The sequence below is a fragment of the Crocuta crocuta genome, unplaced genomic scaffold, assembly GCF_008692635.1.
Source record: "Crocuta crocuta isolate KB4526 unplaced genomic scaffold, BGI_CrCroc_1.0 scaffold271, whole genome shotgun sequence".
Taxonomy (NCBI): Eukaryota; Metazoa; Chordata; class Mammalia; order Carnivora; family Hyaenidae; genus Crocuta; species Crocuta crocuta.
In genome coordinates this window covers 2060884-2078816 of record NW_027527824.1, presented here as the reverse complement: position 1 = coordinate 2078816, position 17933 = coordinate 2060884, and the positions used below count along the sequence as shown (strand labels likewise).

The following is a 17933-nucleotide window of genomic DNA, read 5'->3' as shown; positions in this document are numbered from 1 at the left end:
TTTTGGAAGAGAGTTAACCGTCCTTTATAATCTCATCTCCTGTGGTCCTGTCTGCTCTAGACCCACTCCTGATCCCCCAAAAGGTAGGCTCACTCTCTTCCCCCACACTCTATTGCTATTTCCTGCACCTTTACAGGTTCTTCCTAAATGTTCCTTTATTTATTTATTTACAGTAAGCTCTATGCCCAACGTGGGGTTTGAACTCATAACCCTGAAATCAAGAGTCTCATGCTCTACCAACTCAGCCAGCCAGGTGCCCCATCCCTAAATGTCCTTGACTTGAACTCACAGGTGTCTAACCTGGGGGTGGGGCTGTAAAGCTGTGATCTGAAAGATGAACTGGGCATCTTAGGTTTTTTTTCAGGTTTCTCTGGAGAAAATTAAAATCCACCATTGGTTCTTTTGGTTTCCCCACTACTCTGTTTCAGCTACTCTTTCAGAATGAACATCTTAAGTGCCTAGAAATGTGGTAAAGAGAGGCGAGGGGGAAAAAGTCACACAAAGCAGATGGGGACCCAAAGACATTCCCTGGGACCACACAGTTTTGCCATTGGTCCCTCTGCAGATCTTATCACCACCATGGACTGGGGAGCCAGTGGAGTGGGAGGAGGAGTTCAAGGTATGGACCTTAATACAAAGTTGGAAGGAGACAAAGGGATAGAATCTGAGCTGAAAGGGATCTTAATAATTTAATTATGTTGTTGGCACAATCCCCATCCAAACAGAGGAAAATAGAGCATCCCCTCCCTGAGGAAACCACTTGCACAAGGTCTCACAGCCCCATGAACTGGGATCACAAATTGGTATCGCATCCACAGACCTTTCTAGTATCAGTTCCCTGTTGCCTGTAGGAAAGTTTAACCTTCTCATATTGTCATTTAAGCTTCTTTGGATGTGACCCTGCCTCTCCCCAGTTCCTTTGCCTACTGATAGTGAGCTACAGACCATTCTCCGAACATTCCTCACACTTGCACACCTCTTGCCTTTGCTTATGCTGTTTTCTTAAGAAGAGGAGTTTCCCTTCCCCCCCTTTTTTTTATCTTCCTGGTGAACTCCTATTCATCCTTCAAGACCCAGCTCCAATGTCACCTCTGTAGACCCTCTCCTGAGATACCTCCTTCCCCACTCCCTAGCCAGTTAATCTTTCCCTCTTGTCTGTTCCTAAAGTGCTTTGCATAAAACCCTATTAGAGCACTATGCTATACTGAAAGTGTATATGTATGTGTGTACAGGTATCAATATATGTAGATATGTATGCTAAACTATGTGCTATGAGGTGTGAGAGCAGGGACCTGTCTCTCATATATTTCTTTATTCCCTGGGCCCAAGCACAAAGTAGGCACTCAAGAATAAATGAACCAGGGGCACCTGGGCAGTTCAGTTGGTTAAGCATCTGACTCTTGATTTCGGCTCAGGTCATGATCTCGTGGTTTGTGGGTTTGAGCCCTGCATCAAGCTCTGCACTGACAGTGTGGAGCCTGCTTGGGATTTTCTCTTTTCCTCTCTCTCTGTCCCTCTCCTGCTTGTGTTCTTTCTCTTTTTATCCCTCAAAATAAACATTTTAAAAATTGATTAAAGAAATAAATGAATCAATACCACTTCTTATTAGACCATCCTCCATCCAGTACACACATACACATTCATGAAAACACTTACAGTACTTAAAAATCAAGAACAGGCCCAAACAGATTTGATCTGATTTGGGGAAGGGACAGTTCAAAGAAAAGAAGGTGTCTCAGTCGGGTGGGGAAGTGACTCAGAGGAGAAGAAATTCTAAGACTTCTTTGAAAGCCCAGATGTTCCCTGTACCTGAACCCCATTCAATCCAAAGAGCAAACATTCTTGGCCCCAAAACACTAAGCAGCGGCTTTCCTGTGTACCTACTCAAGGTGTGGCCACACACACCCAACCACTGCACACACACAGTCCAACTTCCAGTCACCCAGCCTGTGATTTTGCCTTTCATATGTGCCTTTCATGGTTCCAATCTTGGCTCTAAGCTTGGGTATGTGACCTTGAGCACTGCATTTATTTCTTCTAAAACTCATGTATGAGATGGGGATAAATTATCCCTGCCTTGTTTACCTCACATGCGAACTGGGGAAGACAACAGAGGAAGGTGTTTTAGAAATTGCCAAGTATTATAGAAACATAAGAGGCAATTATTGTGCTGTCGAGTCACCTGGTTTCCTTTCCTGCTTCTCTACCCCCCACCTCCAGATTACCAAGAACAACCATCCCTGTGTTGTCCCACCCCCACTGCCTCAGTTCTCTCTCCCCTGAAGAAGCCAACAGCTTCTTATTACTCTTCTTGATTCTTGACACACTTTCTCCTTCAGAAGCCTTCCTTGTTTCTCATATTCTGATCAGCCCCGTAGTCCCTTTCCCTTGAGAGGTGCCATTTGGTAGTCCTATAGTTGATGGAGAACACACAGGAATTGGAATCAAAAGACTTGCCCCTATTTGACTGTGTCTAGCCGTTGTGTCCCAGTGAAGTCACAGCTCTACCCTGGGCCTCATGTTCCCCATCAGTAAGATGGGGGTTTTGCCTTACCTCCCTCTTGGTAGGTATTTTGAGCACCTACTCCTTCAGTTTATGGATAGAAATGTGTTTTGGAATTATAGAGTGAGTGAGGGATGAAGACGGTTGTTGGTTATCATTTGGAAGAGGCAAGAAAATCTGAAAGCAGTTTCCATGCCATGGAGGCAGGTGCCTCCTCCATTTGAAACCACCAGAGTGGATGGATGCCATTAGAAAATGAGGAACTTACACATTTACAATGCACCTTTGTAGGTGAGGCAGAGAGAGCCCTGGACTAGAAGTGAGGAGTCTTAGGTTCTGCTTCTTTTTGGTCCTGGTATGTTCCTGGGCAAATTATCTCCCTGCAGCCCTGCCTCAGTTTCCCCATATGCAAATTGGTGAAGAGTGGGGAGGAGGGATAGGAGGAGATACTCTTCATGGGCCTTCATACAAGGGTCGGTCTGAACTCATCTACTTTCTAGATAAGAGAATCCCAGGTCCAGACCTCTTTCCCCTCACGTCACACGGAGTATTCGGACAACAGGACCAAGAAGCCCATTTTATAGATAGCGACCCAGGAAAAGAAAGCACAAGGCATACAGCCGGTAGGGGACTTGCACAGGTTTACACAACCTGTAAACTGGAACTCCAGTTTCCCGCCCAGTCTAGACCTCTGTTATTAGCAAAGGAAGGTGTGCCTTTGAAAGTCCCCAGGCGCAGGCCACAAGGCAGCGGCGAACGGGCAAGTCAGCTCCGGCAGAGCAAGAAGACCGCGCGGGGTCCCCGCGGGGTGTTTCTGCGTGTGCGCTCTCTGCGGACCCGCCGGTGTTCGCGCGCACATTTGTGGACGTGGCGCGGAAAGAGCTTTGGAGCCGCGACCCGGGGCCTGTGCCAGTGCAAGCCCCCACGGTTTTCAGCTTGGAGTGCCAGGAGCCCAGCTCCGCACTCCCACGTGGGGTCCCGGGATCCCTGCAGCTCGGATCTGGGGAGATCAGCTCCGTCCGTGAGCGGTTCCGCACCTCGGGTCGGCGTTCTCCCTGGAAGCGGGAAGACTCCTCACTTCTACCCTCGGCTGCAGCCCAGCCTTCNGCCAGTCCGCACACAGCCGCACCGCCCCGGGGCTCTGCGCCCCGACCAGCGCTCTGCTCCCTTTAACCTTCGCCAGGGCGCCTCCTCCCCCGGCCCCGCCCGGCCCCCAGCACACCCACTTCTACCCAGGCTGACTTCGGGCGCCCCCGCCCAGCTGCTTGGCCTCACACAGCCCGAGGGCTCCTATTCTTCCGTCCCCCGCAGTGCTGGCTTCCTGGACGGAAGACCAAATGCTTCTCGCTTTGCTTCAGTTTACCCAGCCTGAGACTGGTCTCCAAAAGGCGAGGATGAACGTTGGTGCTGGTGGAAGAAGGCTTTGCTACTAAGGGGCAGTGTGGTGGTGGGCAAGTCACTGCTCCGCGCTGCGCCGTAGCTTCCTCGCTGTAAAATGGTTACACTTCCTGCCTGTATTCTTCACCAGACGTGGTCGTTTGGGTCAGATGAGACTGTAGAGTCCAAAATATTAAAGCTGGTGGGCACTGGAGATATCTAACACGAACCCTCTTTTCCAGGCGGGAAGGCACAGGCCAGCTTGTCCAGGAAGGGACTTGTCCAGGCTCACTGAGAAGTCAGCAGTGGAGCTCAGACTTAGAATCTACTATGCCACCTTCTCTCCTTCACCTCGGCTGACATCTCCTCCTTCCAAGCCTCAACTGCTCCCCACATGCCCAGACAGCTGTTGTCCAGCCATACCTCGTGTCCCAGAACACCCTGCACTTGTGGCCACCAAGCCCTCCCTCACACTATTGCTTTCTTGCTGATGACTGCATGCTCCAGAAAAGAGAAGCAGTCAGAGACAGCTGGAAAATGAGGGCCAGGAAGCTATGCGCAGAGGAGTGGACAGTGGAAGGGAACAGCCTCCCAGGGACTCTGTGGGAGTCCTTATTGGAGCTCTCTTTAACAGCCTCCCACCTTGGAATAATTACTAATAAACTGAGGCCAGCTCTTGCACCCTTGTAAAAAGATCTGTTCCAGGATATCTGAGGCCCTTATCAAAATCTCAGATTGTATTTATGAAGTGCTATCATATTAAAAATTTTATTTATTTTTTTAATGTTTATTTATTATTGAGACAGAGAGAAACAGAGTATGTGTGGGGGAGGGACAGAAAGAGAGGGAGACACAAAATCCAAAGGAGGCTCCAGGGTCTGAGCTGTCAGCACAGAGCCCAACGCAGGGTTTGAACCCATGAACCATGAGATCATGACCTGAGCTGAAGTCAGACACTTAACCAACTGAGCCACCCAGGTGCCCCAAGAAGTGCTATCATTTTTAAAAGACCTACCATGTGGAGGGAATGCTGTACAAAATTGCTATTCTTTATCAAAACACATTACTGCCATCTTATTTCTGTGGTTATGTATTTTGATCCAACTACTTCTTTTTCTCAGTCTGATTATCTCATCTCACGGAAGTCGTCTTGACCCTGGGCATGCAGTATCAAATTTCAGTCTGCCTAAGAATCACCTAGGGAGCGCCTGGGTGGCTCAGTCGGTTAAGCGGTTAAGCGTACGACTTCGGCTCAGGTCATGATCTCACGGTTCATGGGTTCGAGCCCCACATAGGGCTCTGTGCTGACAGCTCAGAGCCTGGAGCCTGCTTCCAGTTCTGTACCTCCTTCTCTCTCTGACCCTCCCCTGTTCACGCTTTCTCTCTCAGAAATAAATAAAAACTATTTAAAAAAAAAAAAGAATCACCTAGGAGCTCCTTCTTATGAAGTAGACTTGGGTGCCACACTTGAGGTTCTGATCCAGGAGATCTGTAAGGGAGCTCAGAAATTAACATAAAAAAATAAGATTCCCAAATGATTCTGATGTGAGTGGTTCTTAAGATCAGCCTTGAGAAAATAGCCCTGGTTCAGGTAGAGTTCCTTCCCCAGTCTGCCGCGGGTCTTGCATGTACTCTATAGGACTATTTATTACACTTATCAAAAGTAACTATTTTCCCATCTCATCTACTAAGTTGCAAATTCTTTGAAGATAGGGATTATCTCTAGTTTTAACACAATTTTAGAATCATAGTCTTAGAATCACACCATCTTAGAGTTCTAGAATCATATAGTGGTAGAATCTAACTTGGAAGAACTCTTAAGAGTTATCTGGTCAAATCCCTTACCTAAGAATCCCCTATATTTCATTTAAAAAAATTTTAGGGGTGACTGGGTGGCTCAGTTGGTTAAGTATCTGACTTCGGCCCAGGTCATGATCTCAAGGTTCATGGGTTTGAACCCTGCGTCTCAAAAATAAACTATAAAATTTTTTTAAAAAAATGTTTTAAGGTTTATTATTTTGAGAGACAGAGAGGGACAGAGTGTGAATGGGAGAGGAGCAGAGAGAGAGGGAGACACGGAATCCAAAGCAGGCTCCAGGCTCTGAGCTGTCAACACAGAGCCCAACACGGGGCTTGAACCCATGGACCACAAGATCATGACCTGAGCTGAAGTAGGCAGCTTAACCCACTGAGGCACCCAAGTGCCCCACCTATATTTCATTTTGACATGAGATTTTCCAGCTTCTCTGGCACATCTTTAGTGACAAGGAGCTCGTTGCTTGTGAGGCAGCCAAGGTTCTGATTGTTAGGATGTTTTCACATTTTGACAAAAACTGCCTCCTAGTTACTTCTACCCTTTGGTCTTTGTGCCCACTGGAGACAGAAAGTGTATGCCTAATTTGTGTTCTCTTTTTTGGTCCTTCAGAAACTTAAGGTCTGTTTTCCACTTCCCCTGCTCTGGAGTGAGAATGGAGCAGGAACCTTCCTGGGAAGGTTCAGGGAAGCCAGGTGCCTAAGGGGTTCTTGGAACGTGGACTGAGCTGCCTCATTTTCTTTTCCTGTGCCTTGCAGGTTTCCAGTGAAGCTTGGATGACCCAATGTGTGTAACGGGCCCAGAGCTGGGACCAGCATGATGCATGTGCTTAATAGATAGTAGCTCCTATTGTTATTAGATGAGAAAAGAAAGGATAGAATAGTTTCTGTCTCAGGGAGACCATAGTCTGAGAACAACCTTCAGGGACTCTCAAATCCAAAGAAGTTGGAGACAAGGCCTTGACTTGAGGACAGGTTGGGCAGTGGAGTGGGCTGATTGAAGGTGTCAGAGAAAGACTTACCTGGAGATACACCTTCTTCAAGTCTTTGCTCAAGTGCCACCTTCTTGCTGAGGCCTTCCCTGACCAGCCTATATACAAATCCTAATCCCTCCTTACTGCTGCCCTCCCTAATTGCCTTCTCTGCCTAGTTTTTCAGTAACACCTAACATCATCTGATATATTTAACTTAAAAAAAAATCTTCTGCTGTTGTTTCTTTTGCTGCGTTCCTCAGCTGAAGCTCCCAGCTTCTGTCAGCCTTATGTCAGAGCTCCTTGTTTCCGCGATCCTGTAACCACCTCCTTCCCTCTTCCCCTGCAGGCCTGGGCAGGTAATGATGCTCAAATGTTTCAAGCCCCAGGGTACTTCATGATCCTTGTGGTCTCCCTAGTCCCTGCCCACCTCTTTGAATAGAGCCTCCTCAAAGTACTGACCTGAGATGGCCATTTGCTTCCTTCAAGGCCTGGCTGATACAGAAGCCCATTCTCCTACAGCCCCTTGCACTTCCCTTGAACACAGCCCTTACCAGTCTGTGTTATAATTGTCTATTTTATATGTTGACTCCACACTTAGAACATACACTCCTTGAGGGCAGTAGGCCAACACTATGTCTACACAGAGTAGATCTTACTGAGAATTTGTTGAATCAGTGAATCAATGAATCCATGTCATGAAAGGGATATCACTAGGAATTAGGTTATCAGGGAAAACTTCCAAGAAGAGATAGAACCTGAGAGAGCCTGGAAGGATCACAGACTTCTTCTCTGAGCACTCGACTCCTGTACCTGACTACCTACTTGACATCTCTGGATGACGTATTGAGGTTGGAACCCTTGATTTCCTTCCCTGCTCCCCTCAGTCTTCATTCTCTCAGTATGGAGGAACTGAGTTTCATCCAGTTTCCTGTTTGTTTTCTTCAGATAACTCAACCTAGTCTCCTATTTACCTGTGTACTGACATAGGGTCTGCCTTCCCCATCAGACTGTAGGCATTACAAGAACACAGAACAGGTGTGTCTTTTTCTTTTTTTTTAATTTAAAATTTTTTAATTTTTAAATTTACATTCAAGTTAGTTAGCATATAGTGCAATAATGGTTTCAGGAGTCCAGTGATTCATTCCCTATGTATAATACCCAGTGCTCATCCTAACAAGTGTCCTTGCTAATGCCCCTCACCCATTTAGCCCATTCCCCCTGCCAGAACCCCTCCACAACCCTCAGTTTGTTCTATGTATTTAAGAGTCTCTTATGTTTTGTCCTCCTCCCTGTTTTTATATTATTTGTGCTTCCCTTCCCTTATGTTCATCTGTTTTGTATCTTAAATTCCACATATGAGTGAAGTCATATGATATTTGTCTTTCTCTATTTTTGCTTAGCATAAACACTCTAGTTCCATCCACATTATTGCAAATGGTAAGGTTTCATTCTTTTTGATTTCTGAGTAGTACTCCATTATATATATATATTCAATATATATATTCATCGACAGATGAATGGATAAAGAAGATGTGGTGTATATATTTTCTTTATCCATTCATCTGTCGATGAACAGTGGGCTCTTTCCATACTTTGGCAATAGGGCTTGCTATAAACATTGGAGTGCATGTGCCCCTTCGGAACCAGGTGTGTCTTTTTCTCTATAGAATATACACGATGCAACTCAATTTCTATCTAGTAGGTTGGGGGAAAAGGGTTCAGAGGTAGGGTGAGCACAGATTGTGTCTGTCAAACCAGTGCTAAACGCCTGGGTTACGAGGGAAAATACAGCATGAAACAGAGAGGAAGCTTAATGGTCACATTGAGTTATTTTATGCTATTACTCAGCAGCAGCTTGTACTTCTGTGATTTATATTCTCTTGGTCTGTCAGTTTGACCCTCAGAACACTTTGTTTTCTTGTTCTGAGCATCCCTTTCTCCTGCCTCTGCAAGCAGCACAGAGCAGTGAAAAGCGCACTGGAAGAGGTACAGCAAGGGTGGGATGGTGTGACGTCAGGAGACTAAAGATCTCTGTAGTATCTTCTCCCGACTTCACTCTCACACATGCTATGTCCTGGGAAGAAAGTGGTCCAGAACACTGCCTCTGGGGTCCAACAGATATGGGTTTGAATCCTAGCCCTGACACTTACTAGCTGTGAGAGTTTAACCTCTCTGAGTCTTAGTTTCCTTACCCGTAGAATGGGGATGAAAGTAGCTACATCTGTGAATTGCAGGAAGATATTATTTCTAAAGTGCCTTAGCTGTACCTGGCACATAGCAAGTGTTTCATAAAGAATAACTATTAATAAGGCATGTTCATAGCGATATAAATATGGTTTTTAAATCTTATGATTTAAACAATAAAGGAAGGAAGAAGAAAGTAGGGTAAGTTAGGACTGAGATTTACAGAGGAAGTGAGTGTTTCAGTCAGGAATCATAGTTACAACAGACAGAAAACCCAGCTCAAACTGACTTAAGCAGAAAAGGGAATTTATTGGCTCATGTAATTACAAAAATCAGAGGACTGACTTTGGGCATGGTTAGATCCAGGAGCTCAGATGATGGCTTCAAGAAGCTATTTGAATCTTTTGGCTCTGCTTTTCTCACTATTTTTTTTTAAATGTTTTATTTATTTCTAGGAGAGAGAGAGAGAGACCGCGTGAGCAGGGGAGGGTCAGAGAGAGAGGGAGTCACAGACTGAAACAGGCTCCAGGCTCCGAGCTGGCAGTCAGCACAGAGCCCGACGCGGGGCTCGAACCCACAAACCGCGAGGTCATGACCTAAACGAAAGTTGGATGCTCAACCGACTAAGCCACCCAGGCGCCCCTGCGTTTCTCACTATTATTGCTCCCTTCTCAGGCAGGATCCCACTTTGTGGTAATGGGAGGGCTGCCTGTAGTTCATTGTATACACTCTGTTCTGTCTGCAAAACCAGGAGGAAGAGCCCCTTTCCCCCCTAATCCTCCTGGCAGAAGTATGGGTCTGACTCTTATTGTCCTAAAACAAGCCCAGTGCTCACCCCTGCACCAGACACAGAAGCCAGGGAAAGAGGCTGGCAGGGATGTCACCTTTACCCAAACCACATACGTTTGGGTGGGCGAAATGGGTGAAGGTGTTCAGAAGGTGCAAAGTTCCAGTTATGAAGTAAAACAAGTCACAGGGAATAACGTACAGCATGGTGACCCTAGTTACTAACACTGTGTTGCATATTCGAAAGTCGCTGAGAGTAGATCTTAAAATTTCTCATTACTGGGAAAAAACTTTGTAACTATGTAAGGTGTTAACTAGACTTAGAGTGGTGATCAAGTTGCAATGCATTTAAATAGCCAGTCATTATTTGAAACCATTATAATGTTATATGCCAGTTATGCCTTAATAAAAAACAATGCATAAACTTAAAGTTGGTGGGAGTACAATTCCCTAAGGAAGATATGGGTGTTAATAAGGGAAGTAGGGTAAATGGTTGGACATTTAAATTGGCGGACAGGGAGGAGGAGGAGGACACCCAGAGATTCACAGCCACGCAAAAATGAGAAGAAGGGGTTAAGTGTGCTGTGAGCAAGGGCAGAGGGAGCAGACATGTTCTACAGATCCCAGAGAGAAGACCCAGAACTATGCTTAGGGATGGGGGACCCAGATCCCTGTCACTGGGAGCATGGAACAGGCTGCCTCTGGCTGGAATGGGCTTCTCATCACTGGAGAGGTGTGCAAGCAGAGCTTCCGGTTCAGAGTTGCTATCAGGGAAATTTTCTAGATGGGCTCTGACATGCCTTGCATTCCCCAAATCTGAAATCCTATAGTCCAGAAATCAGCTCCTCCCCAACCCCCATCCTGATCTCCACCCTTTCTCTCTTTTCTAAACTCTTCTCTGAAGGGAATGCTACATCCTTCTTGGTGATATGTTTACACAATGTCTGCAGACACTCTGGATTCGATTCTGGTTCCTGTAGGGAATGTGGGACCTAAGAGGAATGACTTGTCCTTTTTGAGGTTGTTTCCTCCTGGGCACAGGAGAGGGTGAGGTTGTCTGATCTCTGGGGTCCCTGCCAGCTCTGACCTTCCAGTGCTCTGTCAAAAACTCAGCCTGGCCTTCTGGGGAGGGATGGGACATACCACAGTTCTCAGGCCAACCAGGTGTGTTGGCGTTTCAGAGTCTCAAAAGCACCAACTGTCTCATTTGGTCCTTTCCCTTGACCTATGAGGAGAGCAGAGTGGGGGTCATAGGAGTGCTATGAACTAGAAAGAACTAAAAAACTAATAAAATGCCAATAACAACACTAATGCCACTGGTCTTGTTGAGTTCTATAAACATACTCCAGCCAGTAAGTGGAGGCATGCCAGAATCAGAGTATTACATTTTATAAACTTATAACAAATTAATGAATCTAGGGAATGATCATCATAAAAAAAAAAGAGAGAGAGAGAGAAAGAGAGAAAAACATACTGTGTGCCTTAAGAACACACCACCATCCAGGAAGCTGACTTGCCAAAAAAACTATACCTGAATCAGATCAAGTGTCTGGATTTACCTTTCAATCTTCAGGAAACACATGAGAAAAAGATTTTTTAAAAAGTTGTGGGAGGAATCTATAGGTGAAAGAGGCTAAAAAGACACTTCTGAGACACATGAACCAAATGCAGGGTGCAGACCTTGTTTGAATCCTGATTTGAACAAATCAACTGTGAAAAAAAGAAATAAGCAAACAACTGGAGAGATATGAATATTAATTGAATATTTGTTGATACTGAAGTATTTTTCCTGTGTAATAATGCTATCATAAGGGTTTTTTTTTTAAGTCTTTATCTTTGGGGAATACATACTGAAATATTTATGGGTGAAATAATATGGTATCTATGATTTGTTTCACAATAATCCATGGAGAAAGCAGGAAGTAGGTACTAGTTTAGACAAATTAAGATTGGCCATGAGTTAATGATTGCTTTAGCTGCATGTTGGGCACCTGGGGGTTCATTGTGGTATGTTAAAAAGATTTTATATCAAAAAAACTTTAAAAATGAGAAAAAAACTATGATGCTAGAGCATTTGAACTTCAATTTATTTATTTACTTTGAGAGAGAGGGAGACAGTACAATTGGGGGAGGGGCAAAGAGAGAGGGAGAGAGAATTTGATAGCACAGAGCCTGATGCAGGGCTTGAACTCACGACCACCATATCATAAACTGACCTGCTGTCAAGAGTTTGAGGCTTAATTCACTGAGCCACCCAGGTGCCCCTAAAATGCTGGAACATGTAAAATTCAGGCATTTCCCTTGTATATTATTGGAATAAAAATTGTTGTAACTTTTTGGAAGGCAATATGACAATAGCTATTAAAATAAAAATACACATATTCTTTGACTCAGAAAATCACTTCTAAAAATGCAACCCCTATATTCACCACGTGTGATGTAACACATACACACAGATGGACAGACAGACAGGCAGGCATACATACACATTTCTATAAGGATTTTCACTGCAGCCTTATTTGTAAAAGCAAAAGATTAGCAATGACCTAAATGTCCTAAATAGGGCACTAGCTAAATAAGTCATAGGAAATCCACTGAATGGAATACTCTGTAGTCATTTTTAAAAATGAGGTTGCTCTTTATATACTGATCTGAAACAGTCTTCGAAGTGCAATACTGTGTCTATGGTACGTTACTATATGAAAAAGAATGTATATAATCATGCACACTTACAGATGCATAAAATATCTCTGAAGTATATAAAAAAATAATTTACCACCATTTAGGCCTCCAGGAAAGAAACTGAGTTTACAGGGGAAAAGAATAGGAGCAAGACTTATATTTCAGTGCTACCATTTTGTACCTTTTTAATTTTATTCCATGTGCATGCACTACCTATTTTTAAAAAACCTTAAACTCTACGTTTTAAACAAAATAAAAACAAAATTAAGACATTCAAAAATATAACTATAAAGACTATGTAGCAATGTGGGAAAATGTATGTAATATTATGCTTGGTTGGAAAGAGTATACATAATTTTATCCACATAATTACAAGTACATAAAATGTTCATGATCAAGTACTAGAGACACACTAATGGAAGGGAGGTGTTGTCAGATGGGAGTGCATGTATTGTTTTATTTTTAAATTTTATAGGTATTTCAATACAGTAGGGTTTTATGTATGGCAAAGTATAACTAGGCAAAAAGGAAAACCAGATTTAGATTGTAAAAATCTGACTTCTACAGGGCTTTCAGAGAGAGGCTTTCCCCAAGAAGTACGGCGTACTGGGTCACGCTGCCAAGAGCTGGTTCGATTTGGTTTCTGCCAGCCTCACTGGAGGAACAAGACGCTGAACCAGACACTGTGGCTGGTCACACGCTCATGCCTGACACTCATTTACCAGACCCTGAACAACCTCTTTATGGGGAAAAGATTCGCACAAACAAGAAGAGGCTTTCTGGAGGTGCTAAATATCCTTCTTCGTATACTCAGCTTCCTTCCTTGAGGAAGGGCCCCTGTGGGAAACCGGAGGTAGGCTCTGTCCAGGCAGGAAGAAGAGCCAGGAACCCACAGCGGTGGCTTGACCTGACTCCACAGGCCTGGCCTCAGCCCTGCTCTGACCTTCTGCTCTGCATCCTCCTGGCTCTGACGACCCGCATCCCACCTGTTCTTGGAGGCTTGGCTCTTCCAGGATGCCTGGCATGCTCACCCTTCAGAGGCTACTGTGGAAGAGTGGAGAGATCCAGCCCGGGAGCCAGGAAGTGACTCTTCTTACTAACCGCATAGCCTCAAACAAGTCACTTAGCCTTGCTGAGCCTTGGTTTTCTCATCCTTAAAATAATCCTACCTAGACTGCTCTGCTGCCAAAGGAGTGAAGGAGATTGTCTTGTTGTTTCATTCTGAGCCCGACTATTTCTCTGCCGACTGCCTTTCTGCCCCCTTGGCCTGCCCCTCCTCGCCTATGCCTCACATTTATCAGTCCTCTGCCCTTCTCTTCCATCTCCAGACCTAAATAGATAGCGAGATAGGAGAATATATAGACTGAATGATGCAGACACCAAAAAGTCTGGCACGGAATAGAAGAGAAGAGACTATCTGGGTTCTTAAAGGGCTACATATGCTCCAGTACTGTTCTCGAGCCCAGCGGCAGCCCTACCCTTGGGTTTTACGAGACCCTCCAGTACCTTTTCCAATAATGCCCACATCGTAACGCTTTTTTCTTTTTCTTTTCTTTTCTTTTCTTTTTTTTCTTTGTTGCAGAAGTTAGAGTGGGGTTTCTACATTTGCAAATACAAGAGTCCTAACTACTATATACATATTATATCAGTCAGAATAGGCTAGGTTATGCTGTGGTAATGAACACCTGCATTTCCGTGGCTTAACTATACCACCTTTCCAGCAGCAGCAGGAGCCTTTGCTCATTGCAGTCCCTCAGGAAGCAGCTGCTATACTGAATGTTGTTGGTCACTGTTCCAAAGGGAAAGAGAAACCCCAAGTGGTCTGACACCAGCAATTCAATGTTCCAGCTCAGAAGTGGCATGTCCCCTCCACTCATAACTCATTGATCAGAACAAGTTACTTGGCCCCACCCAACCACAAGGGAACCACAAAGTACCATCTTGTCTGAAATATTTGGTGAACATTAATAACTACCATACATTTCCTGCCTATTCTGTGCCAAGCTTTGAGCCTAATGAAACAGAGGCTCAGGAAGGCCAGGTAACTCAGTCACTACGCCATGCAGAATGAGTCTCAGTGATCCAGAAACACGGGACAGGCTGCTGAATGAGAGAATGTACTTAAGAGGGCTAACACAGTACCTGGTACTAAAAATGAGTGCTGAGTAAGTGTTTTTTCCCCAGTCTCTGGAGGTATCTGAGATCAAGCTGTATGGTTAGTTACTAGGGTTGCTAGAGGGAGAAGTCAAGTACTAGATGGGGAGCAACATTGGGCACAGCCTTACAACCATGAGAGCCTAACTCCACTTTTCCTGAGAATAATTATTTTCCTTCTTGGCAGTACTCCAAGGTAATAATCAACCACTACCCACTTCCCACATATTTACAGTAGTACTGTTGGCTCCATGGAGGGAAATAAAAGGCCTAGAAAGAATATAGGTAAATGACGGAGAGACAAACTACCAATCAACTAATATTGACCAAGTGTCCATGACATAAAGCATATTGTCCTGACCTTTAAGTCAGTATGCAGAGCAGGAAAAGAGGATGAAAAGGAGGCTTATATCTAGGACCCAGTCCTGGCTTTGTGATTAACTTACTGCATGGTCTTGAGCAAGTTTCTTCCAAAGTCTTGGTTTTGTCTCTGTACAATGAGGAGACAGGGACATACCTTCAAAGTCCCTTCCAGCTTGATATAACTGATATAAACTGTGTGCCAAGTCAAACAACAAACCTCAGAAGTGGGAGAACTCACCTTTCTTCTAGAAGCCATTGGGGCCACAGGACCCTGGAAGCTCAAAAAGGACTTTAGATATTATATTACCTAAAGCTACACTTTACAGTATGGTAGCCACTAGCCACATATGATTACTGAACATCTGAAGTATGACAACTCCAAAATGAGGTGTGCTATAAGTGGAAAATATACACTGAATATCTGGATATGGTATGGAGAAAAGGAATGTAAAACATTTCTATACTGACAATATTTGGGGTCTATTAGGTTAATTAAAGTATTATTAATGTCACCTGTTTATTCTTCCTTTTTAATGTGGCTACTAGAAAACATAAAATTACAGTGTAGCTCACATTGTATTTCTATTGAATAGTGCTTGTGCTAGGGAAACTGAAGTGCAGAGAGGGTAAATGACTTGCCCAAAAAGCTGGGACGGCAACCTGGCCACCTGACTTCTAATTCAGGATCTTTCCACCCTAACTGCCTGTGGTAGCCAGTCTATAAGATGGTCCCTAATGATCTTTACTTCCCATCACCCTGTGCAGTCCCTTCCTCACTGAGTAGGGTTCACATATTAGGAGACTGCAGAAATGACTGTGTAACTTCCAAGGCTGGGTCATAAGACATTTTGGCTTCCACCTTGTCTCTTACAGGCATCACCTGCTCCAGGGGAACAAGCAGTTCTGTGGCGTGGCTCACATGGTGAGGCCGCCTGTCAACAAGCAGTACCAAAGAATCAGAGTGAACCATCTTGGAAAGTGATCCTCCAATCCCAGTCAAGCCTTCAAATGAAAGCCCCAGCTGACATCTTGACTATACTTCATCTCCACCCAGAACCACCCAGCTAAGCTTCTCCCAAATTCCTGACCCACAGAACATATATGAGACAATGCTTATTGTTTTAAGCCATTACGTTTTGGGGTGATTTGTTGCGTAGCAATAAATAATACACAGCCTTATAAACTTAGGGATCTCACATTTGTACAGTGTAAGAAATTATTCTGGTTCTTTCCCTGGCCTCTGGTCTAGCTGAGGTTACCCAACTAAAAATAGCTATCAGGCTTGGAGAATCCAACCGAAGAAGGCAAGATCTCATTTTATTCTTTAAAGATTCCTTCCCCTTTTCCTTTCATCGAAGAAAGCACCCTGGTCTCTTGAGAATGAAAAAGCACCCACATCACCTTCACCTGGGCTATCCAGAGATGTGATTCCTATAAAATCAAAGGAGCTGGATCCCAGAATTGCCCAATTAAATACAGCATTTAGGAAGTAATAAATGCTTAGGAACTGATTCTTTATGCCTGAGTTTCTCTGAGAAAATGGTGTCAATAGTAGTGCTAATGTCTTACATTTATATAGCATGTGTTGCTTTTCATGTTTCACATCTACTATATATGAGGTAGCTGAAAAGATATAAATAAATCAGTACACATATGGAAACAATGGTAAGGGCTCGTAATTTGCTCATAGTCTCATGGTGAGTCAATGGTAGGACCAGGTCTAGAATCTGGGTTTCAGTGACTCCAAGTCAGGCTTAGTGCTTTTCAAGCAGGACCTCCAGCTGTGATAACATGAACACCCTTTAGTTGGGGCTGTTCTCTGAGATCAATGTGCATTTGTAGGTCTCCTCAAAGGCCTCAAGGAAAGGTGGTATTACTTCATCCACAGTGACGTGCTTTTGGAGCTCCTCACTCAGAGAGGTGACGCCTGTCCCAACCAGCCCACAGGGGACGATGTGCTCAAACCACACGAGGTCTGTAGAACAGTTCAGAGCCAGGCCGTGGGATGTGATGTGCCTTCCACAGCGGACTCCTGCAAGAGAAGCCAAAAGGTCTCAGAGTAGATAACCTCCCTCCCTAGGCTTCAAGATCCCCCTCGGTGCGATGAAGGAACTGGACTGGATCGCTGGTTTTCCAGGTTTGTTTTTGAGCACCCAAGGGGTTGTGCACGGATCAGGGAAGCGGGAGAGGGGTGTGTGGCTCCACAGCTGCTGCACTTATTATTGAAATTCCAGAAAATGTCTTTTAACAGATTATATTGTTTTAAAAAAAGTTTGAAAACTACTAAATTCCATTATTGTCCAAACACTGCGATTCATTGGAAGTAACCTGGCAATGCACTTCCTGAAAAGATGAATATTGGAGATGACCACTGAGGGTCGACCGGAGGGTTGAGAATGTAAGAGATCCGTGAGAAGCCTTAAAAACTCAACGCAGCGGGTAGTTACGATTCAAAGCCCTCCCCAGACCCAGTTCCTCCCAGCCCGAGCTTGCCCTCATCTTCATTGGCCCAGTCCTGCCAAGCCCCGCCCCCGTCCCCGCACTAACCTATCGCGCAGACTTTGCGCTCCCCGAGCCAGACGCCGGTGTAGGGCGGCGGCCGCGCGCGGGCTCGGTGCAAGCCCTGGAGCTCGCACACGCGCACCGCGCACGCCTCCAGCGCCGCCACGTGCGTGCGCAGGCGCAGGCCTAGGCGTCGCAGATCTAGCACTGGGTGGCAGAGCAGCTGGCCCGGGCCGTGGAAGGTGGCCAGGCCACCGCGGCCTGTGGCGCGTACTTCCGCGCCCAAGGCCTGCAGCCGCGCCGTCTCCTCCGGCGTCAGGCCGCCACGCAGCCCNAGCCGTACCGCGGGAAGCCGCATCGCGTCACCAGCTGCGACTGCGAGGTCCCGCCCTCTGCCTGGGCCTGGGGGGCGTGCCAGGAGGGGCGGGGACTCGGGGCGCCTTCCCAGCCGCAGCGCCTGACTGCTGGTCGCTGGCTCTAGAGAGATTGACAGCCCAAGACCCAGTATCAGGTGTGTCTCGTCCATTCATTTATTTCAACAACCTGCTTGAAGCAGTATTTAGGGCCTGCTTGTGTTCTGCAGGCCCCGCTCTAGG

At 45.4% G+C, this 17933-nt stretch overlaps 1 protein-coding gene across 1 annotated transcript; it reads right to left on the bottom strand.

Moving 5' to 3' along the window:
• Positions 1–16491: 16491 nt before the first annotated feature.
• LIPT2 (lipoyl(octanoyl) transferase 2) lies at positions 16492–17695 on the bottom strand. Its single transcript, XM_077777728.1, has 2 exons — positions 17383–17695; positions 16492–16867 (listed from the first exon to the last, which is right to left on the bottom strand). Exons 1-2 carry the CDS (start codon positions 17693–17695, stop codon positions 16638–16640), a joined length of 543 nt encoding a protein of 180 aa, XP_077633854.1. The 3' UTR covers positions 16492–16637.
• Between the last annotated feature and the right edge of the window lie 238 nt (positions 17696–17933).